Source organism: Rhincodon typus, chromosome 22 (assembly GCF_021869965.1).
Source record: "Rhincodon typus isolate 14 chromosome 22, sRhiTyp1.1, whole genome shotgun sequence".
NCBI classification, from domain to species: Eukaryota; Metazoa; Chordata; class Chondrichthyes; order Orectolobiformes; family Rhincodontidae; genus Rhincodon; species Rhincodon typus.
In genome coordinates this window covers 10,698,970-10,725,583 of record NC_063353.1, presented here as the reverse complement: position 1 = coordinate 10,725,583, position 26,614 = coordinate 10,698,970, and the positions used below count along the sequence as shown (strand labels likewise).

The 26,614-nt window shown below is 38.9% G+C and overlaps 1 protein-coding gene across 1 annotated transcript in view; it reads left to right on the top strand.

Annotated features, from left to right (window-relative positions):
- Positions 1 to 17,752, top strand: part of dera (deoxyribose-phosphate aldolase (putative)) — a 38,036-nt gene extending 20,284 nt beyond the window's left edge. The window contains exons 7-9 of the mRNA XM_048610247.1: positions 13,593 to 13,705; positions 16,631 to 16,780; positions 16,935 to 17,752. Coding sequence (XP_048466204.1) covers positions 13,593 to 13,705; positions 16,631 to 16,780; positions 16,935 to 16,991 — 320 coding nt within the window. The 3' untranslated portion in view covers positions 16,992 to 17,752. The remainder of the gene's footprint in view (positions 1 to 13,592; positions 13,706 to 16,630; positions 16,781 to 16,934) is intronic.
- Positions 17,753 to 26,614: the final 8,862 nt, after the last annotated feature.

Genomic DNA, 26,614 nt, shown 5'->3' with positions numbered 1-26,614 from the left:
TCATGTCCAGATTCCAGAACTGGATGAGCAGAAATTTCCTGGATCTAAATACTAGGAGGCTGAAGCTGTTGTCTTTGGTACCTGTCATAAACTCTATCCTCCAGCCCCTGACTTCATTTGTTTCATTGGACACTTGGATGTTGATGGAGATTGCTGACAACCTCGGTGTTGCTCTTAACCCCACGATGAGCTTCTGACTGCACAGTGGTACCGTCTTTATGACCACGAATTTCTATCTCCATTGCAGGGCCTGACTCCATCCTTACCTCTGTTCACCAGCTGAAACCCTCATTCATCCAACCCTGTGTTAAGTCTAGGCTTGATTATGATCAGGCTTTCTTCTTACACCCTCCTTAAGTTGAACTTTGCTGCCAATATCCCAAATCTCACCAAGTAGCCTTTACCCGTCGCACCCCGTGCTCACCTTACCAAATGGAGCCATGCTTTGATTTTTAGGTGTTGGCCCTCGTTTTCAGAGCCCTCAATGGTGTTATTCTTCCCAATCTTTGTAACCACCTACAACCCTCAGAAGTATCTCACTTATCCAATTTTGCTGATTCTTGGCAGCCATGCCTCCAGTTGCCAAGGACCCAAACTCAAGCATTTTCTCTCCAATCATCTCTTTCCCTCTGCCTCCCCATCCTTATGGACAGTGGTTCCCAACCTTTTCGGTTTGAAGGCACACTCCAATTAGACAATAAATTTCAAGGCATATCCACTTTTTTCAGCTGAATTGATTTTTTCATAAATGTCACATTTACTTGCATTTACTGTGGTTACAGCCTTACTGGAGGGGTTTGCAACGTAATGCATACAACAAGCTAAAGATGATTCGAAAGCATTAATGATTCAAATCCACCATCTTCAACTTCAAAATCTGATGAACTCAACTGTTTCTAGTTATTCGTGAACAGTTAATCAGAATAAAATGCAAAGTTGAGTAAATCACAGTTTACTGGGTTAGTGGGAAACCTGGGCCTGGTAGTTTGTACAGAGCCTTTTGATCCAAGGAGAAATTAATGAGAGGGCCATTTTTCAAACCTTGCTCAACTGATAAGCACGCCCTCCTGTATGCCAGAGTTGAAAATGCTAGCTTGCAGAGGTAAATTTTCACAAATGGCAAGAGTGCAACAATAGCGTGGTCAGAGATCGTTGGATATTCATGTACCACAGTCAGCCAAAACACATACAAAAAAAAAACACCCACTCTGCAAACTTCAGCTTCATTGTGCAATCCTCCATAACTCTGCGTATTCCTAGATTTTCTTTTAACATCAGCTTTTGTGATGAATCAGAGGACTGAATGAATCACGCATCTGGTTGTAGTCTTCCACATTTGTTGAAGAAGCAGAATTTAAACTTCTCTTGCACTGAGATGTTTGAATATAAGGCTGTGCATCTTGACAGCTGCGAATGCAGTTGATGATGCTAGTGGAAACAACTTCAGTGAACCCACTACCACTGTCTCTTTCCAAAGGTCCAGTTTTGAGCTGAAAGCTTGAAGTTTGTCAGTGATGGTCAGAATCGTCTCATTCCTCCCTTGCATTTTAGTATTCAGCTCATTGGGACGGCTGGAAAAGTCTGCAGGATGTTCCAGCTTAGCCCAGCAGTTACCATCAGATAGTAACTTTTTGTTAAGCAGTTCATACATTGTTGAAAACTCCATCATTTCTCTCCAGAGCTCGTGAACATGGGAGAGAACATTCGCCAGCAGTAACCATTGCATCTCTGCATGTAACTGTAAACTCTCGGCTCCCATCTCTACACACAAAATAATGAAAAGAAAAAAGTCATTACAATGGCCACAATTTTATGTAATTGATGATTTTCACAGTGGGAGTGCAATGGTTGATGTGAATGTCAGGATTTTGCTCTTTCACGTTGCTGACAATCCTTTGACTTCCTCCATCATGGAGACTGCTCCATCAGTGAAAATGCTCGATACATGGACCAAATAAGTTTATTTTTTCTTCAAGTAAGTAGCCGTTACCCAAAATATTTTCTCAATAGACACCTGACTCAGTCGCTCCTGAGAGGGGGACGAAAATCTCCTTAATGGGATTCTTATCAGCATACTGAATGTTGGCCAGTAGCTGGCAGTGTCTGCTTGTATTGGTGGACTCGTCAACTTAAGCAAACTTCCCATTTGTAGCTAATGTCTCTTTCTGCACCTCTTTGATGTCAGCTGATATGTCATCAATTTGCCAGTTAATCATTATGAGAGAGTGGAACTTTGCAAATTTCTTTTGCAGTATCAGCTCCTGGTATCACATCCAAGATCTTGGTTTTACGTAAAGGCATGATTAAAATTTTGGAAATCATATGGGGCGCATCTTTGATTTTTCTGCAAGCACAGGCACCTATTAACTGGCCTCTTGAGATTTATCTGATACCTGCACACACTCCATCAGGTTTTGGGTCTGCTTGATGTTTTGTTCCCTTAAGCTCCTTAAGTACTGAATGGGTTTGTTCGCCAGAGATGGATGTTTCATCTGTAAATGGCATCTTAAGTTATTTGGTACCAACGCAGTGTTTGCCAGCTTCTCCCTGCAGGTGAGACATTCAGGTAAGCAGCAAGTGGCATTGCTTGTCCATGAAAATCCAAAGGCCAGATAGTGCTCATTGTACATCTCCAGCAGTTCTTGCCTTATTTTCTTTGAGTTCAGATGTTTCATCGAATCGCCTCTTTTAACAAGAAACTTATCCATTTCTTCTTCAAGGTCAGAAATCACACGACTCCAGGTTATAGCCCAACAGGTTTATTTGAAAACACAAGCTTTCAGAGCCTTGCTGCCCCTCCAGGTGTTCGTGAGAGGTGGAATCAGACGCAGAATTTATGAGTAAAAGATCAAAGGGTCACTCCACTGATGAAGACCTATTAAACAAACACTCCAGTCCAACACTGGCACCTCCACACCATTTCTTCCTAGAATCTAAGGCTTAGATCAGTGGCATAGCTAAAGAAAATTCCAAAAATAATCACTTTAAAATGTGCTAATGTGGAAATGTGTCCAGTCAGGCAGACCAGTTTAACAGTCATTCAATAATTGTGTGCCGCTTTACTGCACATGTGTAGTTTCTTCTCAGATTAGAAATATGATATGCAATCATTGCGCATGCTCATACTAAATGTTTAGCCCTCCACATGTGCAAGCAGGCCTCATAACTGAGCGGTTTTTGCTTCTCCTGCGCAAGTAGAGTGACAAAGGTCAGCAGATACAGCCTTCAACAATAGACACCAAAAGGAGAAGATCTTTTGAAGCACGAACACAGCTCCGGTACGCAAGTAAAGCAGTGCTGTTTCTTGAAGATTTTGCAGCACACTTCTCACCTTGACATGAAACACCAGTGTGCCACAGCATAACAATCGAAAGCCACCGCTTTAAGCTACTCCACCACCAATGTTGCATGTCCATGATCATTGGTCATCTTCCTAAATACCTGTGGCTTGATTGATAAATGTTGGTATGGAGTTCATTTTACTGTGCACAAGGTATTATATGAATAGAGGTTATCTTAATATTTTGCTATTTGGTGCCTCTCGGAACTTCATGAACAATACTGGATTCAAATATATTGAGAGTTTGACATGAGGTGAATTAAAAAAGATATTGTTTTCAATTTGAGAGCATCGTGCATCAGCCGTTGTTTAAATGTTTCACATAAGTTATCATAAATTAGCTTTGCAGTTTTTTAAATTTTGCAGTAGGTGGTGCTGTTACTTGTGGTCTCTGTGCCTTGTAAGTCAGAAATGGATATTATTAAAGACCTGTATGCCAGAGTGAACACAATATAGAGAAATGCATTTTTATAACCCCTGTTTATGTTTTGTTAGCATTTTTTCACTAGCCCATGCCCACCTGCTGCCTGCCTTGTATCCTGGTCTATTATGGATTTTTAAACCAAAAGGGCAGGAAGGTGGTCTCACTCCAGGCTTCTCCATTACATCTCTTAATCAGGCTACTGTAGCCATTCAGCAAAGTGCAATTGCTACAGTCCAAAATAAAGCTGTGAATATCAGTGAAGGCCAGCTACCAGGATAGGCATTTTTAGTGGGCATGCTAGGCAGGAGACTGTATAAGGTCTGTGTTTCATATACCCAATAGCATTAATATAACAAAAGCAAGGGTGGTCACTAAGACTGGCTTTTTGAGAGAGAGCGAGACGTTGGCCACCTATTCAAGCACACATCCAAGATTGTAACACAACTTGTAAAAGTGCAGGTAAGTTCATTCAATTTCTAAGCTAACATTTATTGTTTAGCAGCCAAGAACAGACTATCTGCTTATTTGTATTTTGTGACATTTGTGAAGATGATGTCCCGACAAAAAGTTTATTTTGTCCTGGGTTTTTTTGTTTTGAAGAGAGGTTGTAAAGGAAGAGGTACCAAAGTGTGTACTGAGCTGGCCTCAGTCAATAGTTTAAGAGGACTTTAAATTTTGTTAAAGCAGTTGTAATAATAGAAAGGGAGTGGTCAGTTCTCCCAGATCAGGCTTTCTCATTTTTTTAAAAAAGTTGTAGCAGTTAGAAACTGTTTGAGACCTAGAAGGGTTACAAGCTTCAGTGATTCCTAACTGTGACTTTCCGTGAAACCTCTCTCTGTTGTTTCCTCCTGGATTGGGAAACTGCATGTATGAATCTGTGTCCAAATTTATCTTTTTGCCAGGGGCCATGTTTAGAGGATATTGCTATATTGGAACAGTTAATTAGTAATAGGTACTGTATCTATTTTTCGGTTAAGTTTTCAACTAGTAAGTTATTCTAAATTCCTCCTCCTTTTGTTTGTATTTTAACTATAGTGTTTAAATAAATTGTATTTTGCTTAATGTTGATTTGACCAGTTGCATCACATCTGGAAGAAGCACTTCACATCTACCTTTAAAATAAGAAAACGTTAGGGTCTAGACTACCTTTAAACTATTGTGAGGAGGTCTGGTCTGGTCCATAACACATTGCTGCGCTCAGGTTTTTGCTGCATTTGATCCTTAATACTCGCTGTACATCAACAATTCATTGCTGTAAAGTCATAGAGTCATACGGCATGGAAACAGACCCTTCAGTCCAATCAGTCCACGTCAACCACATTCCCAAACTAAACTAGTCCCACCTGCCTGCGCATGGCCCGTATCCGTCCAAACCTTTCCTATTCATGAACTTATCCAAATGTCTTTTAAATGTTGTAGCTGTAGCTGTACCTGCAACCACCACTTTCTCTGGCAGTTCATCCCACACTCGAACCACTCTGGAAAAAAGCAAAAGTTGCCCCCATGTTATTTTTAAATTTTTATCCTCTCATCATAAAAATATGACCCCTAGTTTTGAACTCCCCCCAACCTAGAGAAAAGGCCCTTGTCATTTGCCTCATCTATGCCCGTAATGATTTTATAAACCTCGATAAGGTCACCCCTCATTCTCCTACACTCCAGTGAAAAATGGCACAGCCTTTCCAGTTTATTTTTATATCTCAAACCTCCCATTCCAGGCAACATCGGTAAATCTTTTCTGAACCTTTTCCAGTTCAATAATAATCTTCCTATAAGAGGATGACCAGAACTGCATACAGTACTCCAGAATAGGTCCTGCTACCCCTCAACAATGTCACAATTCCTAAACTTAAAGGCCAAGCAATGAAAGCAAGCGTGCTAAATGCCTTCTTAACTACCCTGTCTACCTGTGACACAAATTTCAAAGAAATATGTCTCTCTGTTCTACAACACTACCCAGAATCCTACTATTAATTATGCAAGTCCTGTCCTTGTTTGTATTACCAAAATGCAATACCTCGTGTTTATCTAAATTAAACTTCATCTGCTACCTCCTCAGCCAATTGATCAAGATCTCTTTGTAATCTTAGATAATCTTCTTCACTGTTCACTATACCACCAATTTTGGTGTCATCTGCAAACTTACTAAACATGCCTCCTATATTCTTATCCAAATCATTTATATTACTGACAAAGTGTACTCCGTAAAGATCCCTGTGGAACACTGCTGGTCACAGTGTTTTGGGACTTGCTGAGGAAAATAAAAGCAAGGTCCTTATTTCTTTGCTACAGGAGAGACACCTAACCAGTGCTGAACATGGCATTTCTGAGATAAAGCTGGGAGCCAGGATCTCTTCTCTTACTCTCCAAACTGTAATCCTAATCCTCAAAGCTCACTGGCTGTTTTTCTATCCCATTGCATGCTTTATGTCTGCGTTGTTTTAGTATAAGGCTCAGTCTGTAGTTTGTTCAGTGCTAAAACTTATGCCTTTAAATGCTTTTCAAAATTCTGGTCTCGTATTTAATATCACTTTATTGCACTCTTTCATGTTTGCCTGAAGTTTTATTTTGACCATTTTACGTGTCCTGAGCAGCTGAACAAGTGGCATGTTTTGTGAAGGGAAAACCAATTGAGATGAAAATGATAAAACTGTTGTCAAGGAAAAATCACACTGTAATTGCCTTGGAAAATAAGTTCTTGATTTCACTTACTCAAAGAAAAATGTTGAAATTATGACTTATAAATTGATCTGAAGAGTATATCACAATTCTATGAAAAATTACTTTTGCTTTAGATCTGTTTTACTCACAAGTTCACCAAGGCTCCTTAGACAGCACTTCCCAAACCAATACCACTACCATCTAGAAGGGCAGCAGATACATGTGAACACCATCACTTGCAAGCTCCCCTCCAACCCATGCATCATCCTGACTTGGACATATATCGTCGTTCCTTCAGTGTCACAGGGGCAGAATCCTGGAACTCTCTCCCTGATGACATTGTGGATCTAACTATAAAACATGGATTACAGGAGCCCAAGAAGGCAGCTCACTACCACCTTCTCAAGGGCAACTAGGGATGGGCAATAAATGTTAACCCAATCAGTGACACCCACATCCCACAATGAATAGAAAAAATTGTGACTTAGTTGTAGACCACATAAAGAGTTAAAGTTAATTCGATGTTAATGTGGATAAGCTGGAGTGAAATCTTCATGCTTCCACATTCATATATTTTCCATAGACCAAGTGCTGCCATCAGAATAGCAAGGGAAGGGCTCATGGATTCCTGCCCACTATAAGGTTTTCCTTCCAAAAGCCTTGTGATGTACTCATGTTTCCTGCTGCACTGTAAGGATGATTATATTTAACACTTAATGCACTAATGTTCCAGGCTTTTAGCAAGATAGCTTGCAGTATCTTATTTTAATTTGCACAAACGTTGCTGTGTTTTCTGTCAGTAACATACTTATTCAAATCTCATGTCAAACCTATGTTAGGTCCTCCAATTTAGAAACATAGAACATAGGAGGAGGAGTGGGTCATTCAGCTAATCAAGATAATTCTGCCATTCAACATGATCGTGGATGATCCTCTGTCTCAACAACACAGATCTGTAATGTTCTGTAGTTCTTGACACTTTCAGCTTTTGGAAATCTCTCCATCCCTTTCATGCATCCATACTGACTTTGTGTAATTTGATTGGTATTTTTAAAGATCCTGTTATCATCTCCTTTGTTGAAGACTGCAGCATTTAGCTCATTTTACTGATTTCAGGCTGACTGATCTGTAATTCCTAGTCTCACTGCCCCCCTCAATTTTTTAAACCAATGAGGTTACATTTGCCCCTGTCCAATTTACCAGGTCTGCTCCAGAATCTGCAGTATTTTGGTATATAACAAATCAATGCGTCCACTATTTCCTTAGCCATCCCTCCTATTTTACCGTGGGATGTAAATGATCAGATCCTGGGGATTTATCTGTTTTTAGCTACTTTAATTTCTCTGGCTATTTTTTAAAAATAATATGAACTTTCTTCAATTTTTCCTTCCCCAGCACTTCTGGGATGTGTTTTGTGTCTTCATCTGTGATGACAGAACAAAAGTAATTCTTCAGTTGCTCTGCCATATTTTTGTTCTCCATTATCAATTGTCCTTTTTTGGACTTTGAGGCCTTCATTTCTCTTGACTAATCTTTTTCTTTTTGCCTATTTATTGAAGTCCTAACAGTCTGATTTAATGCTTGAAAGTTTTTTTCTTGTAACCTATTTATCCTCCGTTCCTGGTCCTCATATGAATTCTAAACTGCTCCCAGGCCTCGGGCTTGCTGCTTTTTCTACCAACTTTTTGGATCTAATGCTATCCTCAATTTATTTTGTTAACCATGGTTGGCCACTTTTTCTGTTCTGCTTTTTCACCCAAAAGGAATGTATAACTGCTGCAATGCATGTATTTGTTCCTAAAGTATTAGCTATTGCGTGTGCACTTCATCTGTTTCATTTTTAAATGAAGCTATCCAGTCATTCACAGCGGACTCGCTCCTCGTACCTTTTGTTTGGAGTTAAAACCCTAGTTTTGGACTGAATTGTTTCACTTTCTATGAAGATGTTCAACTCAATAGCAGTTTTATGTTTCCTTAATTATGTCTTCTCTGCCCAGGATGCATCATTCTAGTTAAAGGGAGTACACTGCAGGTCAGTCAGTATCTGCGAATAGAAATATAGGTTAATCCTTTGTGTGCAAACCTTCTCCAGCAAAGTCAGTGAGCATTTTGGTCAGACTGAGAAACTACAAGTAAAGGATGCACTCCTCAGAAATTGAACCATGTCTTGTCCTTTATGATACTAGACTGACCTAGATATTTTCAGCATTTTCTGTGTTTATTTTGGATTTCCATCACTTCATGTAATTCCTTTTTTTGAATTCCTGTTCCTGCAAACTTCTTTGGAGGCCAAGACTCTATCCTACGCTTTCCAGAATTGCTCTTCGTCTGGGTTTTTGACTATTTCTATTCCACATCTTTTGTGAAATTTCATTAACTTGACATTTGGGAAATGAGAATGATCTAGTTTCAATCCCTGTTTCATGTCATTCATTCCTGTGGGGTAACTGTTCAGTTGAGTTGCGAATGGGGTGGAGGACTTATTTTCGAGACATAGCCCAAAAAGGGGATGTGTGTTGTGTGTGTTTGCAGTGTGACTCAGATTTAGCAACAAACTACGCATTTTGTACGGACCATAAACCAACAATAATTGTCAAGTCTGATATAACAGAGGCAGGCTGTCATTAGATGTGTAGCATAATGTAATAATTTTCATTTTTACTTTCTAATATGCTGGCCCACAGTTGAATTTAATTGCCTCTTGCATTATCTTGTATCTTTTTTATTAATTGCGCAAGTCATTAAAACCTTATGACATTGAACTTGTGCTCTTTTGAATATTTTCCACCCCAAGCACCAATGTCACTATTACTTTCCCAGTATGGTTAAACAGGACATTTCTCATTGGGAACACTTATTCTTTCCAACAATGTAAGAACAGAACCACGTGTTTTGGTCATCAGTTATGAAACAGAAAGCAAGTCCTCAAAGAAAAACCAAAATATAATTTCAGTCTTTTTATCATAATTGAAGATAAAGCTGATTATTACTAATTGCATACTGATCTACTTTGAAAATTGCTTTAATGCTTTTTTCCAAATAATATATTCTTTTGCTCTAGTCTTTTCTCATTAAATAATCTGTGATTTAGAATTTTAAAGTTGGAGTAATAATTTGATACATTAATCTTTGGAGTCAGTAATTTTATATAACACTTCACAGTCTTTTGGTTTGCAAATGAATAGTTCTTTAATTCTGGAAAATGTATTTAAAAAGCGTTAGCCATTAAGTGATAATTAAGAAAGATGAGTACAAAGGAAATAACACATAGAACATTTCTTTAATGAACTGAAAAATGTTAATCTTGTCCTGTTTAGTGATGAGGTGCAGAATTGCAGCTAAAATCCTTGGAGAATTGAAGCAAATGAATTCAGTAGTGGATGTAATTAAGACACATTGTGAAGCATCGAGAATAAGAATGTTATCTATCTTTTTCATCAAAAGCTGATTATTAAAAGTCATAAGGAAAATCTGATTATAGACTGTATAGAAGATGAATTTGCCTGTGTTAAAATGATGAACAAAGTCTACTGAGACAGCATAAAAAGTAATCCCATATTTTTGAAGTAAAATCCCTGACAAAAGAATCTTTTTTAAACAGAAATATTAATTTGTATGTTGAAATGTTACATTTGGATTTCAGAGAGGCAGAAACGATGTTCAAGTGGCTTGCTGTATTACTTGTAATGGAGGGTGTGTAATTGCAATTTCAGAATTGTACCACCTTCAGTGAATTCTGAAAGGATTCTTCCTCCATTGTCATGTCTCTCCCCCATCTGAAATGGAGGTGGGGTCTTTTTTGTGGGAGGATGGAACTTAACTCCTAGGCTTGCTGCCATTGCTCTACTTTGCACATTTTGTTGAGAAGAGGTCAAGAGGCATGGGGTTTTAAAAAAAAAAGTCGAGGTCTGTTGATCGCTGCATTGCGCACCATGTAAGAGTGCAGTGAAGACATGGACACACCACATTTTTAACGTGTACTTTAAGCTCAAATTTCCTAAACGTTTGGCCACTGGTGTGCTTCTAAAAAATAATTTCATTCACCTTTAAAGCAGAGTTATACAAATGATCGACCTCCATCAGACAGTGTGGAAGCAGGCCATTCGCCCCATCAAGACCACACCGACCCTCTGAAGAGCATCCCACCCAGACCTGACCCACCCCATCCCTGAAGCCCTACATTTCCCATGGTTAATCCAGCTCGCTTGCCCATCCCTGGATACTATGGTCAATTTAGCATGACCAATCCACCTAACCTGCTCATCTTTGGACTGTGGGAGGAAACTGGAGTACCTGGAGGAAATCCACGCAGACACCAGGAGAATGTGCAAACTCCACACAGCCAGTCGCCCAAGGGTGGAATCGATCCTGGGTCCCTGGCACTGTGAGGCAGCAGTGCTAACCCGCTGAGCCACCAAGCCATGTGTGCTGGAAGTATTGTAATTTATTTCCTTCTGTTAAGAGTCTTGAACCTTAAAAAAATGAAGAAGTTCTGTAATCTATTAGTAATGTACACGTTTAAAATGGCATTACTAATCTTTTGTGTACGGAAAGTGTTCAATATTTAACAACTGTAACAAGAGAGCAACTCTTATGCTTTAGTTGCAAAATCCCAGAAATCATTTATTCATCCTGCTTGTTTACAAAGATTTGGGCTGCAATCAAAATGGCGATGGTCACATGATCTTGCTTCTTTCACAATGTGTACTTGCAGTACCTATCATCCACAATGTGATCTACCTTCTTGATTCCTTCCTCACTTCAGCTGCTCATATTGTCCACACTGGTGTACCTGCTGCTAGTAAAAAGCTCTTCATAGTATTTCTTCAGAATTTCATTCCAGTCAATTTGTGGCCAAATTCGAATCATTTCAGTCCGACAGCATCACTCTCCAGTGATCACACCCAAATCTTTAAGGCTTCACTTGGCAGCCATAGTAAGCTTCCACCTTCCTACAGAGGGCAAGTCTGGTGGACAGCATCCAGCGGGATGGTGTTTTATGAAAGCTGCTTGGGAGCACAAGACCTCAACACCACTGAAATCTGCCTTCCACAGACTGACATGTGCTCCCTTTTGAACAGATGGCTTCTCGTGACCTCTCATTTCTTGCATTAAAATCTGTCACTTTATGCTCATTTCTGCATGATGAGTAAATGAGTTTCACTCCCTGCAAGGGGATCCAGTAGCACATTGCATTTGGAATTTGGATAGTGCTGTTTTAGGACCTTCTCCAAGATGCTTGCCCAAAAGTAAAGTTTTTCAAAATATGATGTTTCCAGAAATGGCACGTGGAATTTCCCTACACCACATTTTGTTCAGATTGGAATGCTTCTATAGTGACGGTAATCTCAAATTCGATGGGGATTAAGTCAAGGATGTGTACCATCTCGGGCAAGCACGTGCTTACTTTTCAAGTAAATCTTTGGTTGCCTCCATGTCGTTGACTACATTACGCTGAAAGTAGTACTTGTTATTAGTTCATTATGGGTTGCCTCTGAAGATAATTCTGCTTAGGACTGATTTGTACGCATGTGATTTAAAGCTGGGCAAAATAACATTTTAAGAGGCACTTGTGGTGTAGTGGTAATATCCCTGACTCTGAGCTAAGAGGCCTGTGTTCAAGTCCGATTTGCTCTAGAGGTGTGTAATAACATCTCTAAACAGGTTGATTAGAAAATGAACTCCATTGCCATGGAATGTATTGCTTCACATCCGGTTAATTATTGCAAGTGTAGCTAGCAGTATAGATGCATATGGTGCTGAATGTACACAGCAAGATCCCACAACATAGCCGTTAAGTTTGCTTCTGGTGGGATTGGTTGAAGGACAAGTATTGGCCCAGGACAAAGAGGGCTTCCTGCTGTTCTTCACCAACAACCAAATAAATATCTTTCCAAGTCAGAAATTGCTGGAAAAGCTCAGCAGATCTTTGGAGAGACAGCAGAGTTAACGTTTCAGCTCCAGTGACCATTCTTCAGAATTGGACGCAAGACATTAACTCTGCTTTCTCTCCACAGATCTGCTGAGCTTTTCCAGCAATTTATGAATTTGATTTGATTCCCAGCACATTATTCTTTTAAATGTCCTTCCGTTTTGATTACTTTTGTTTTTTATAGTTGAACATCATAGACATGATTAATTCTTGCATCCACTTAAACAGGGCAGTCAGAAACAAGAATTAAAAGGGCTGGAAAACCTCAATAGGTCAGACCACATCTGTGGAGAGAGAGAGGAGTCAATGCCTTGACTTAACTTTTTTCGTCTCAATTATATACCTTAAACAATGTAGCATTCAGAAGCTATTGTACTGAAGTATTACCTAGATTGTTTGTCCTAATCACAATCGGGCTTCAACGCAACCTTTGACTCTGGAAAAGTTGCTACCAACATGAAGATTTGAGTTATAAGGAGAGGCTGATAGGCTGGGACGTTTCTCACTGGAATATAGGAGTTTGAGGGGTGACCTTATTGAGGTTTATAAAATCATGATGGGTATAGATAGGGTGATTGGCGGGTGTCTTTTCCCGAGGGTGGGAGATTTCAAGACTGGGGGCATATTTTTAAGGTGAGATGTGAAAGATCTTAAAAAGACATAAGGGACAACTTTTTTTTTTACACCGAGAGTGGTTCATATGTGGAATGAACTTCCAGAGGAAGTGGTGGATTTTGATACCTTTGCAGCATTTAAAAGACATTTGGATAAGTACATGAATAGGAAAGGTTTGAAGGGAAATGGGCCAAGTGCAGGCAGGGTGGACTGGTTTAATTTGGGAACATGGTCGGAATGGACTGGTTGAACCGAAGGGTCTGTTTCCATGCTGTAAGACTCTATGACCGTTTGTTTGTTTTCTCTATATTATAGTTTGGTTTTCTGTTTTTGTTCTCTTCAGGATTATTTTGTAATATCACCAGTCTCTTGTAGAATTCCTATTAAAAAAAAATTAACGCTGTTTCAGCATTTAATTTTATCAAAGTATTTTTAGCAGTACTTTTGTCGCTGCTGTTAGAAAGCATTTTCTGTAGCCAAATTTTTTGAATATTTAAGCAGAGAATTGCACCCAAAAATCCTGCTGTTTTTGTTTAAAGGTTCATCTCCAAATGGTAAGATGGCTGTTTTCGATTAAGTAATGTCATTGCTTTAAATATTTTTTAATATTTATTTATTAGGTTCTGACTTTATTAAAACGTCTACAGGAAAAGAAGGGGTAAATGCAACATTCCCAGTTGCCCTAGTGATGGTGCGGGCCATCAGAGACTTTTATTCAAAGACTGGTTACAAGGTATACTAGCAATTTGAAAATATTTTGGAGTAGAATTTCTAATATTCATCCTTGTTCAGCATGATTCCATTTTTTATAAAAATAATCTGTTGACTAACAATGTAAACACAGTGTAATGAACAATAACAGTGAATATCTGCAATTTCCTAAAATGACAGTTGCCAATGATTTGTTGGATTGAAAGAATTAATTGAAATCTTCGAATGAGAGTACTCAGACTTGAGTGAAAGATACAGGAAAATCAAGTTTTTCTATTCTGGTTTAATTGAAAGATCAAGGATCCCGTTTAGATGGGCTTTTAAGTAAATTGGACAGAAACAACATGTAAAGCTACAGAATGAAAGTGCAGTTGTAGCAAAAATTCAATTATATTACTAGAGCTGTAGAATAGCCCTCGAGTCAAATCTGTATGCAATTAATAATATAATTGCTTGCTTGGAATGTGAATGCTTAGCAAGGATTCCTAGTGTGCACACTGTATGCTTAATCCTATTTTTTGCCAGGAAATATCAAATTTGTAGCCCCATGTTATGGCTTAATTCACCCTGAAGGAAGAAACAAATTGTTTTCTAAACAAATAGGTGACCACTAGCCCTCAACATTGTGTTATTTCAAAAGGATTGCAAGCCTTACTATGTCGTTTTGCTTTCATGTCATTTCTCTAAAGATTGAATTGGAAAGAGTTAGAATTTCCATAACCTTGCATTCATTTTGCCATTGTAGCTCATTCAAAAGATTGCTGAACTTTAAGTACAAATTACTTCATTGGAAAATGAGGTTCTGTGATGATTTGTACTAATTATAAAACAAAATTGTGCTCCTGTGCATAAAACTGACTATGCCAGCATAATTAATTAACCATTGGGAAATTTTATGAATATACTTGTTTATGTGCCTATGGGAAAACCTTTTTTTAAAAAAAACCTGCTGGTTCATTTGGGTGCAAGCACATTAACATATGTATTTTGACAGCTTTTGGATTTTTTTAAACAAAGAAACTGATTATTGTTCCTTAATAAAATTTGCAAATGGTTCTGTATTTTTTAAATATCATTTTTGGTAGTACTCGAAGGTGGTAGGTTGACTGAATAAAAGTGCTTATTTTTTATGACAAATTTGTTTTCAGTTGTATAAACCTAATAGTGCCTTTTTGGCACCTCATCTATCAAAGAATATTTCAAAACAATTTTTTTTAAAAACGAAAGTTGCATTCATGAAATACTGCCCAATCTTACAGATATGAAAGTATGTTTTGAGTGGAAATGTGTAGAGGAATGAAATATGCTTGAAAACTTGTGCAAATTTCTACTTGAATTCCCATTTGCGTCTCAAGTTGAAAGACTACACCTATGTGTTTATGTGACATTGGCTTGTTAATGTTGCAATATTTTTGAGTCTTGTATTCCTTTCAAAAGAGCATGTTCTTTCTCCAGATGTTGTTCTTTTGTTAAACAAATAGATGAAGAGTTAGCAGAGTAGGCAGGAATATGGATTTGAGGTTACAATCAGGTCAGCCATGATCTTCATAATGCTGCAGCAGGCTCGAAAAGCTGGATGAACTAGCTCTCCCAATTTGTATGTTGTATGCAGCTGCTGCAAGTATATTTAATCATTAAATAAGTACTTTTTCCCCTCTTGAACTTGCTTGGTTTCCTTCAGTTTATATGATTGAATTATTAATATTAATTTAAGAGATTTTAGAATAATAACTAAAAGACCAGCTTGTTTTATTCTGATTACAAAGGAAGGTTGCCAGCATGTACTTCTTAACTGGAACTCCTTGTTCTACACTACTGTTGAGATTTTAGATGTACTGGAGATGTGAAAGTATTTTTTATGTGATCCCAATCAATTGTCAATAATGATTCAAACCTATGCTTTTCTATAAGTCAAATGGTCTGCATACAAGTAATATGTATTTCTCCAACCACATAGTGTTATGTTTAAAATATGACATCATATTTATTTTCCCTGCTAAAAATTGACTAATGTTTTTGGACAATGATAATTCCTTGTTAATAATATTTTGTATATGACCTCAGCACTGCCAGTTTGTCTTACTTCAGCCTGAGGTGCCTGAATTCTGACTGCTTGTTCCCTGACCCAGTTTCCCCAGGGTGATAGTGATACAGCAAGTTCATAGTCATCTGTCTGTCTCAGAGATGAGCTGGTCAACTGGAATAGAGTTTTAATTTTATTAAATCAGCCAGTCATGCATAAATTATTTGACAAAACCTGTTATTTCCTGTGTCCTGGCTTTGGAATGGTTGGATCCTGAAAGTAAGATATATTCAACACATTATAATAATCATTTTGTATAAACAGATGTTGCTGGCAAACTAATTACAGTAAGGACATAAAGGCTAGTTGCAGAACCTGATTATTATGATTCATCCTTCACTACTTGAGTGATTTTTGTTTATTTTAGTATTCACCAGTCGTGATGTTCAAAAAGCAGGGTGTAACCCTTAAACAAGGGAAGCTACTGTTTCACCTCTCTAAGCCTGTAATTAAGTTTAAACAAATTGCATTCTATTTTGCATTGACAGATATTCTTTCCTTAACAACTTCTCATCAGCTGTATTCTGAGTGTTGGAATCAATTCAGCAAAAATGTTTTGTTAATAAAATGTAGATTAGTTCACTGCACTTAAGGGTTGGTATATTGGTGCCAGCTTCATCACAAGTTGCCAGGCAAAGAGTTAGATGAAGTCTAACCTGGCTATTTTGTTAAGAGTCAGTTGCAAGACAGAGTTCTGTGAAAGCTGCCCAATGGATATTGTGTGGAAGGTTACCTCTCGTTATGCTATGATAAGATTAAAAAGCAGAACAGACCTACTCCTGTACCCATGTTCCAAGTAGAAATTGCGTACCTGAGATAAAACTTCTGGTGTGGCTTCATTAACATTTGTATTCTGTTTTGCAGGTCGGGTTTAAACCAGCAGGTGGTATCCGCAGTGCAAAGGATGCATTGACCTGGCTGTCACTAATCAAAGAAGAGCTGGGCAACAGCTGGCTAAAGCCAGAATTGTTCCGACTGGGTGCCAGCACTTTACTTACTGACATTGAAAGACAGGTTAGGATTCCAACAGGAAATTTTTGTACTTTTGCTTTTAAAAAAGGATCTATACTTCTTGGTAATTTCTTCTAACTGCTAATTTTTTTTTCAAAGCATATTTGAGGGAACTTTACATTTCTCAATATATTGAATTCTGTTTAATTTTCTTCAGATCTATCATCATGTGACAGGAAGGTATGCAGCAGCTCATGAATTGCCAATGGCTTAAAGGACTACATGCTACTTTCAGCTGAGGAAACAGGCCTGATTTATGATCCCTATAAGAGTTCTCCACCTCTGTGTATGTTCCTTTCTCTGCAACTTTTGAAAAGAACTTTTTTCTTCCTAACCACAAAGATCAACTTTAACACTTTCTAACTTGACTTTAATGCACTTCAATATTCTTAAAAATATAAATGTTTCAAACACAATTTGGTGAATTTCTAGAAATTCCGCATTATATTAATATGTACTAAATGTATTAAAATAGAATTTTCTTTTGATAAAGTACACACAGTGATGTGTAAGGTTTATTTGTCTGAGTTAAAATGCTTTGTATTGTAAAAAGTTATGTTGAATAAGGTGCATATAGATAGTTTTATTTTGTCTGCCCTATACAGTAAATTCACTAATCCTGTGCTGCTAATGGAGACCCTTCCACATTAAGATAGGCACGCAGGGCTGTGACATTGAAATTTTCACTCTGATCTCAAGCATTTCCATCAAGAGGGCTGTCTACCGGGACTGCATAATCATGGACTTTAACTTGAATATTCTTCTTTCAATTTGATGTGTGCAAAATGGATAAATATATGTGATTGGATTCATTGTATGTTGGCGAAATTTTTAATGCCAGCTAGGCTTTGCAGTCATTTTTCAGTTTCACGAACTTTGCACTGAGTATCAGGTAAACTAGACCACAGACATTGATAAATTTTGATTGGAATTTTATTCGCAGCTTAAAAATGAAAGCTACTAAAATATTTACAATCAGCTTTTTGTTAAAATGTATTCTTTCCTTATTTTAATCTCACAGATAGTAAACAGTAGTATTTCATTACTGTTGGATATTAATTTTATTTAAACAAGGCCTTTCAAACCTCTATCCAGATGAAAGAACTTTTCAAGGATGTATACAGTACATTTTTTATTTTTAAGGGATTTCGGTTAAAAGATGTTTGGATAGTATCAGTTTATTTGCTACCACACACCAATACTAAAATGTTTTATATCCTCCTGGAGACAACTGATGACGAATAACCAACTCTTTGAACCTATCAACCCAGTAGTGCTTGGTTTCCATGGCGATTCTTTCTTCTGTGCTGTCTTGAGATGGTTAAGGAGTCCTTAACTTACCAGCTCCCAGTTTGAAATACAAGGTCAGAACTTCTCTGTTGGTAACCCACTTCATTAGGGAAATCACAAGAGCATGGTGTAAGACCCCCTTGGTTATGGCTATGACACATTCAGTACAAAGGTTGCCTGGAGTTTCTTTGGCACCGCAGGAGTGCTCTTCCCAAGTGCTGATCCACGGCTTCAGTTCACACAAAGTCCTGCTTCTTTGACCTTTCAGGAGATTTGCTCTCACAACATACTTTTGTCACAAGTAGTATTTGGCAAGGTATATGCCAGCAGATGTCTGTGACAGGCAAGGTGCGGAGTCCATTGACTGAGCTCTGAGCTACTGCAAGCTGCTCCTGCAATCTACACAGCTGTGGCTGTTAAGTTCAGCAGAAGTGCAAAAAGATATTTCTTCAGAACAAGAAATTCTGTACTGTGTAGACAAAGAATCCAAATGGTCGAGTGGAGTTGCAACTTCTCACATTCAGAATATGTGCAATGGTAGCCATTTCTAGCCTATTCCAGACTTTAAATATTGTTGAAGGAGATTTGACCAGATTTCCACACAAGTCTGTTACAACTTGAACTTTTTACAGTACATTCTGCTTGTGAACAATTCCAAAAAGAAACCGCTTCCCTTATGAACTGTAAACTGCACCTTTTACTATCTGCTGTACTGAGACAGTGTTACCTGGCTATTAACCCCAATCAGTGTGCAGGAGAATCTGAAGTGTATTTCCTGTCAATTGAAATCATGTATCATTTGACCACTTACTACAGGCTAAACCATGGAATGTATTTCTATTTATAACTATCTAATTCATAGAAGCAACACATATACTATGAGGGACAATATATACTACCTGCAGTCTGTTGACTTTCAAACTGTCCAGAGTTCTTCCTGTCTCTTATGATGTAATGGAATTTAATCCAGACAAGTGTGAGCTGATGCATTTTGGAAGGTCAAATGCAAGAGTTAAATATGCAGTAAATGGCAGGACCCTTGGAAGCATTGATATATAGAGAGATCTTGGGGTGCAAGTCCATAGCTTGCTGAAAGTGGCAACACAAGTTGGTAAAGAATGCATATGGCATGCTTACCTTCATTAGTCGAAGCATTGAGTATATAAGTTGACAAGTCCAGTTACAGCTGCATAAAAATTTAGGCCACATTTGGAATATTGTGATCAGTTCTGGTAGGGCATGTGGGGCTTTGGAGAAGATGCAAGAAACCAGGATGTTGCCTCACTTGGAGTATCTTAGCTATTAGACTAACTTGGATTCTGTTTGCTGAAGCGTGGGAGGCTGGTTGGCAGTCTAACAGATGTATTTAAAATTATGAGGGGCATGGATAGGGTGGATAGTTAATCTTTTTTCCCCAGGGTGGAAATATCAAATACTTGGGGACATAGTTTTAAGGTGTTGGGGGGAGGGGACTTTAAAGATGTGCGAGGCAAGTTTTTTCTTTATCCAGAGGATGGTCGATGTCTAGAATGCACTGCCAGAGGAGGTGGTACAAGTAGATACAATAGTATCATTTAAAGGGCATTTAAAGACATGAACAGGCAGGGAATAGAGGGATATGGGCTATTTGCAAGCTGATGGGATTAGTTTAAAATGGTAATATGGTCGGCATAAACATAGTGGCCCAAAGGGCCTGTTGCTGTGCTATACTGTTCTATGTTCATGACACTCTCTCAAAGACGCAGAGGGCGATTCTCAATTTGCAGTCTGAGAGGTAAGCCCGCTTTCTAGATTGGCTACCCATTATAGAAACCATCAAACTTCCTTACTAGTGAAATTAATATCTCTGGTATAAAGTGGTTCCTTGTATAGCTCAACCATCTTTGTTACCAGAGGCACAGTTCACAGAAATGATCAAATGCTGCAAGATGTCTTCTCTTTGAATTTGAAGCCATTTGTTAGGAGTCAGGCAAGCAAAATGTAAATACATATGACCAGCAATGCTTGCATTTCTTGTAATCCCTGCTTATTTTAACTTCCCGTGACCTGAAGTCACATTTTTCACCTGGTGTGTCGTACCAGGAGGCATCTGAAAGAGATGTTTTTGTACAAACTGCATTCTATAGCTGCGAACTACGCAAGATACCTTGAGGAGGCCATTTTAGTTTCCAATAAAGCATCTCTGAGCCATTTCAGAATTGTTACCAACACTTTTAAAGCAACTTGCAAAATGTTCACAATTGATAAAATGGATGTTTCATTTTTGTTACAAAGATATCTTGCCCAATTAGGCCCGCTGGCAGACTGCAGACAAAGGCTGCCTGTGATAGAAAATGGCTTTTAGTGGTTATGCTCTGTGTGAATTAACAATAAAACCTCCAGGTTCTTCATGAAATAGATGCAAGGAGTGGGCCTAGCCTTCATAGTTCATGAAGACCCATTATATAGATTACTGGCTTCTATAGAGCTGAAGTCTATTTAATGTCTTATCTAAAGGCTTCTACAATGATGCAGCGTTTTCCTGCTATTGAACTGGAAAATTGTCCAAGTCTTTATGCACAAATGTAACTTGAACTTCCTCCGTTTTAAGCAGCTTGAGAGCATTAGCAACTTTGCCAAATTGACATCAACAGTTTAGAAGGAACTTTATTTTAAGGTGTTGAAATTCTTCTGCTTTCAACCCATTCAAAGTGTTTGATTTAATTAACAGAAAAAGTAGTGATACAAGATCAAATGTCTTTATTTACCTGTTGTATTACCTACTAACAAGACTTATTGGAATCCTGTGAATGGCTTTTATTAAAAACTTTGATCATGACTTCAGGCATCTTGATTGCAGATTTGGATTGGTCAACGTCAATTTAATCAAAACCTCTCAGTTTGCTAATTCTGGTAGGAGGTGAGATCAAAACTATGACAATGGCAACTTCTCACATTCACAAGTTTGTCACAGACTCTCTTGGCTGTGAGGTGAAGATGTGAATTTAATTTTCGAGGTCAAAGTAGTGGTTGTTTTGAGAAGGAGATGATGTAGTGCTGGTATAAGCTCCACTTCCAATCCCTACAAAAAGAATTCAAGACAATGATTATCTGGTCAAATCAGAAGTACAGGTACTAAACTAATGAATTGTTAACGACTCCAGTGTTTTGACGTGCTGCTGGGTTTTCTGGAGAGATCAAATATTGTGCTCCGATTTGCTTCCAAACTTTTTCGAGCAAGCGGGTCTGGAATTATTGCAAATGTGAGCTGGGGTTGTGTATTATCCCTGAATCTATCATTGAAAGGTTTGTCAAAATGTTGCAGGCAGTAGTTTATTCTGGGGTGGGTGTGTTTGTGTGGGTTGGAAGATAGTTGAGCAGGCATTTCATTAACCAGTTTATCTGAAATGGCCTCTTGATAGTACAGTGTACTGGATCACAGCATGGAAGCAGCCGCCCCATTTAAGAGTCTTGAAGTAAGTTCTTGCTGTGTTTATGTTGCTGGTGTGAATAAAGCCATCTGCTACTGAATTTCCACAACACATGCTGGTGACAGGTAGGCTGATCCTCCAACCTCATTTCGAACCTAACTCTTGTGAACCCAGTGATCTGGGAGACTTCCATATCATAATGTGAGAAAATAGGCGTGAAATTGAAACACCCCTACTGTAGAAGTCACCAGGCCGTTGTTAGAAGCAGGAAAGGGAACAATTTGGGCAATGCCTTTGATTACTGCTGTCTGAATATAAAATGGTAATCACTGGGGTTAGGGTAGACCTGGGGAAGGGGAGTTGAGCAAAAGCAATTAACTGCCATACATGACTGGGGCTTCCTCTTGAACAATAATGTAAAGAGGCTGTATCAATTCATAGCCCTTTTAATATTCAAAGTTTTCCAGCAGAGCTCTTTTGTCTCCTGCTATTTCTGATTGTGTCATTTCTGGTTCAAAGGTTCAATCGTAGTCTTCTACTTGCAGAATTTACAACTCCATGCAAGGCTACCATGAAGTGCCAGAATAATTTGCAAAACATCTATGATGCAGATAGTGACATTTGAATTCAGTATGAAGAAAATGGGCGGCACAGCGGTTCAGTGGTTAGCACTGCTGCCTCATACCCAGGGACTTAGGTTCGATTCCACCCTCTAGCAACTGTCAGTGAGGAGTTTGCACATTCTCCCCATGTCTGCGTAGGTTTCCGCCCACTGTCCAAAGATGTGCAGGCTAGGTGGATCAGCCATGCTAAATTGCCCGTAGTGTTCAGGGTTGTGTAGATTAGGTGGGTTATGGGGATGGGTCTGGGTGGGATGCTCTGAGTGTCAGTGTGGACTTGTTGGGCCGAAGGGCCTGTTTTCACACTGTAGGATTCTATGATTCTAAAAGCCTTGAATAAGGAGCTTGCCCAATTGTGAACAAGTAACCATTGTTGTTGTGAAAAGTAATCTGGTTCACTGTTGTTCTTTAGGGGAGGAAATCTTTCATCTATATCTGGTTTGACCTAAATGTGACTCCAAACCCACAGCAGTGTGGTGAATTTTTAACTGCCCTCTGGGCAATTAGGGACGGACAATACATGCAGACCTAGCCAGCGACACCCACATCCTATGAACAAAGGGTGTTCTATAACATGCATTTTATTTGTTAGTAAATTTTTACGAAGTCCTAGAAATTACAAAATTGAAGGAAGAGGCAATTCAGCCCATTGTGCTTGTGATAAAGCTGCTTATTCCAGAATTCATTCATCTCAAAATAGAGGATAGAACACAGCACAACTCTAGTTTTACACGTGAATACTATTTTAAACATTTCTGTGCAGAGGCAATGAGTTATACAATGTGTTAGGACACTGTGTTCATCTCTCAAAGTTGAACTTCAGTCAAGCGCAACTTCATTGGAATGGAGGTCTCTCTGTTGATTTTTAACATACCTGCACGAAGGCACGTTCTCTTTCTGACATGCGTGCCGCAATTTGACACTTGATCCATAAATATGGCTACCTTAAGAAGTGGAAGACAATAGATTGCAGTCGGTTCTGCTATAATGCATGTTCCAGCAAAGTGGATTGGCTTATGAATCGGGGAGCAGTATTTCTAAAACACAAACTTGTGTTGGCTATAACGTGATTCCATTGGTGCTATGCTTTTCACAAATGTAAACTTATGTGGTGAAGCTGCCAATGCAGACGAGGAGCATGTGATGGCATTGCCTCCCATAGTGAAAAAAAATTGATGAAGGAGGCTACAACTTAGATCAAATTTTCAATTTGCATGAGACAGGTTTATACCAGAAATGAATGCCATCAAGAACCTACATTTTTATGAATGAAACACATGCTCCAGGCTTTAAGGTGGCAAAGGCTCGTGTGACTGCGTTGCTGGGTGCCAATACCAGAAGAGACGTAAGGCTTAAGCCTGTGGTGGTGTACCACTCTGCCAACTCACAAGCCTTGAAACGTTATTTTTAAGTCTACTCTTGGTGTCTACATTAAGTCAACCAAATGAGGTTGGATGATGGGGCAAATTTTTTCTGACTTTATTGTTGATGTTTTGGAAAATGATTTTAGAAAGTATTGCAGGGGAGAATAAATTGGATTTCAAGATTTTCCTCATCCTGGATATAGTGCCAATCCAGCTTCCCACCATTGGTGAGCTTTATGACAACATCAAAGTGCTATTTCTACCCCCAATCACAACCTTTCTCCTTCAATGGATTGGACAGGATGTAATAGCAACTTTTAAAGCTTATTATTTAAAGCGCACATTTAAGAGGCTGAGTGCAGCCACTGAGGGGGATAATAAGGACAGTGTTTTTCCATTTTGGAAGAGCTTTAACATCGAGAATGCAATTGTCATTATCATGGAGGTGTGGGGTGATGTTTATAAGGACAGCTTGCATGCAGTTTGGCAGAGGTTTCTCCCAGATTTTTTTTCAAGATTTTAAATGCTTTGATCCATCAGAGGAGCTCCCAAGAATCAAGGAACATTGTGTTGATCTTGCAAAACAAGAAATGAAGAGTGAGGATGTTGAAGAGCTGCTGGAGTCCCACTGTGAAGACCTCTCTACAGTTGATCTACAACAACTTGTCGCTGACGGGGAAGTGGAAACTGGAGACGAAGAAGTAATAGTCCAGGATGCAGCACCACAAGAGCTTTCCACTTCTGTTTTGACTTCTATCCTGAGGGAAATTGAGAAGTAGTTGCAGCACTTGGAGGACAACAGTTACAATGCAGAACCCAGCAGGGTAGCAGTTTGTGGAATAAGATCTTATTTGGCACCCTATGAACAGCTTCTTCATGAAAGAAGAAAAAGGGCAAAGCAGCAAAAACTGGCTTTTTTTAAGCCAACCCCCAAGAAACAGTCAGAAGACAATGAACCACAGCTGCACCTGAAGGTGATGATGACAACAACCCTCAGCCCCTGCATTAACAACAGAGTAACCTCAAAACCACCTCCCCATCAAGTCATCTTGACATTTTTTTCAAGGTTGAGGTGTTAAATTTACTGTTATTTCATTATTACGTGAATTAAACATTTGTTCAAGCTGTGCTATCCTTTGTGTTAGGCTTTTGAGTGATTTTTGAGCAATTTCAAGTGATATTGCATTCCGATTTAAGGCAGGTTAAAGGGAGCTTTAGATTGCACATAACTTTAGCATGAGACAGGGTGGTATGGTGAGTCACTGCTGCCTCTCAGCCTCGGGGAGTCAGGTTTGATTCCACTCTCGGGCAACTGTCTGTGTGGAGTTTGCACGTTTCACTGTGTCCGTGTGGGTTTCCTCCCACAGCCCCAAGATGTGCAGGTTAGGTGGATTGGCCATGCTAAATTGCCCACGGTGTCCAGGAATGTGCAGGCTATAAGAAATGAAGGGTTACAGGGATAGAGCGGGTCTGGAGAATAGCCTGCTCCCAACTGTATGGATTCAATGATTCTGTGAGAGTGTTGACCTTAAGACTGAATTTTAAACATGCAAGTGTGTTTTAATTCCAGTGTTAATATTCCTGACCTGTATAAACATTCAATTAAAATAATGCTTTAAATGGGTGCTTGGTGTCTTCTTGACCAAAGACACTTTAAATGATGCAGTGTAGCACCAAATGAAAATTTCAATTGGCTAAGTTTATATAGGCACATTTACCATGTTCCTGTGAGTAGTGGGTTACTGATAAGTTTATGTTAAATTCAGTGTTACAGTGACAACCCCATCACCAACCACTGCGAATGCATTACTCATCTTTATGTGAATTTTGCTAAGAATAACCTCTACCTCCTGTGCTCTCTGCTCTTAGAGAAACAAAAATCTTTTCGTATTTCACATTGCACTGCAGTAGAGACTTGTTATTTCTGTTATCACGTTGGGAAAGAATAGTTTATGTATTTGACAGCTCTGAGTCTCCAAATTAAGAATAATTAGAGGAGGGAAACAGTAAAACTCTGACTGTTGAAAGGACAGAGATACTTCCACCATCGTCTGGAGCAAAGTTATCAACCAGCTCTGTAAATTGTCAATGGGATCAGGAGCAAGTGCGGAAATAATTTAAATGCCGTGGTCCAGGAGGGTGCTCTCTGGATCCCAGCACCTCCCTCCAGGACATACCCCGTTTTTCAAAGGGGAGGGCAAAAACAAACGGGCATCGACTAATGATAGGTTTTGAAGCTCTGTAAGAAGTTTGTTAATAGCCTGATAGGGCAGAAATGTGATTTACAAACATAAATTTGGCGAACAGTTTGGGTGTGTGTTAATGGACGTTTTTGGGCACAAAGTGGACGGGACGGAAACGTCTCTTCCCTCAGTGTTGGGATCTGGGAAGAATTTGGACCGAATCCTTTGCATTATCTCATACTCGGACATTTGCGTGCCCAGTTAGCACCTCAGAGCCTGCAGACTGCTTTGTATGGAAACATACTCTTTTTCATGACACCTCACTGAACCTTTCCCCAAAGTATATTGTGTCACCAAATGGTTAATTCTAAGGTACCAGTTATATAGAGTTAATTTACAGGAGGTGACATTACATTCCTACACCATTGACGGAATTCAAGAGATGTGCCTATTGATTTGCAGCTGATTTCTATCCTACATGTACACCTCTTCCATTACAATGAACTGAAAGAGTAGAGTTTTATGAAACAGTCGATCGGAACCTGCAAGTGTTGAACTGGTGAAATTTATACACAAATAGTTGAGCTTAGACAACAGTGCTGTGTGGAGGAACAATTTGTTCAGCTACTGTGCATTCCCCACATTGAATGTGGGTTGATTTATCATGGATATTTGAATAGTGTGATTTGTTTTACTTATTGTGAGAGAAATTTCAAATCTCTGTACACTTAGCCTGATCCACAACTCCCTTGCTAATGTCCTGAATCCTGTTAATCCATCCCCTTTGTGTTTGCTTACTCCTATGTCCTACAGTCTGGTAATGTCTTCAATTTAAAACCTCATTCTTTATGTTCAAATCCCTCATGGCCTCATCCTTTCCTATCTTGTAACATCTATCCAGGCAAAATCTTAGAATCCCTACTTTGTGGAAACAGGCCCTTCAGCCCAACAAATCCATACTGACCCTCAG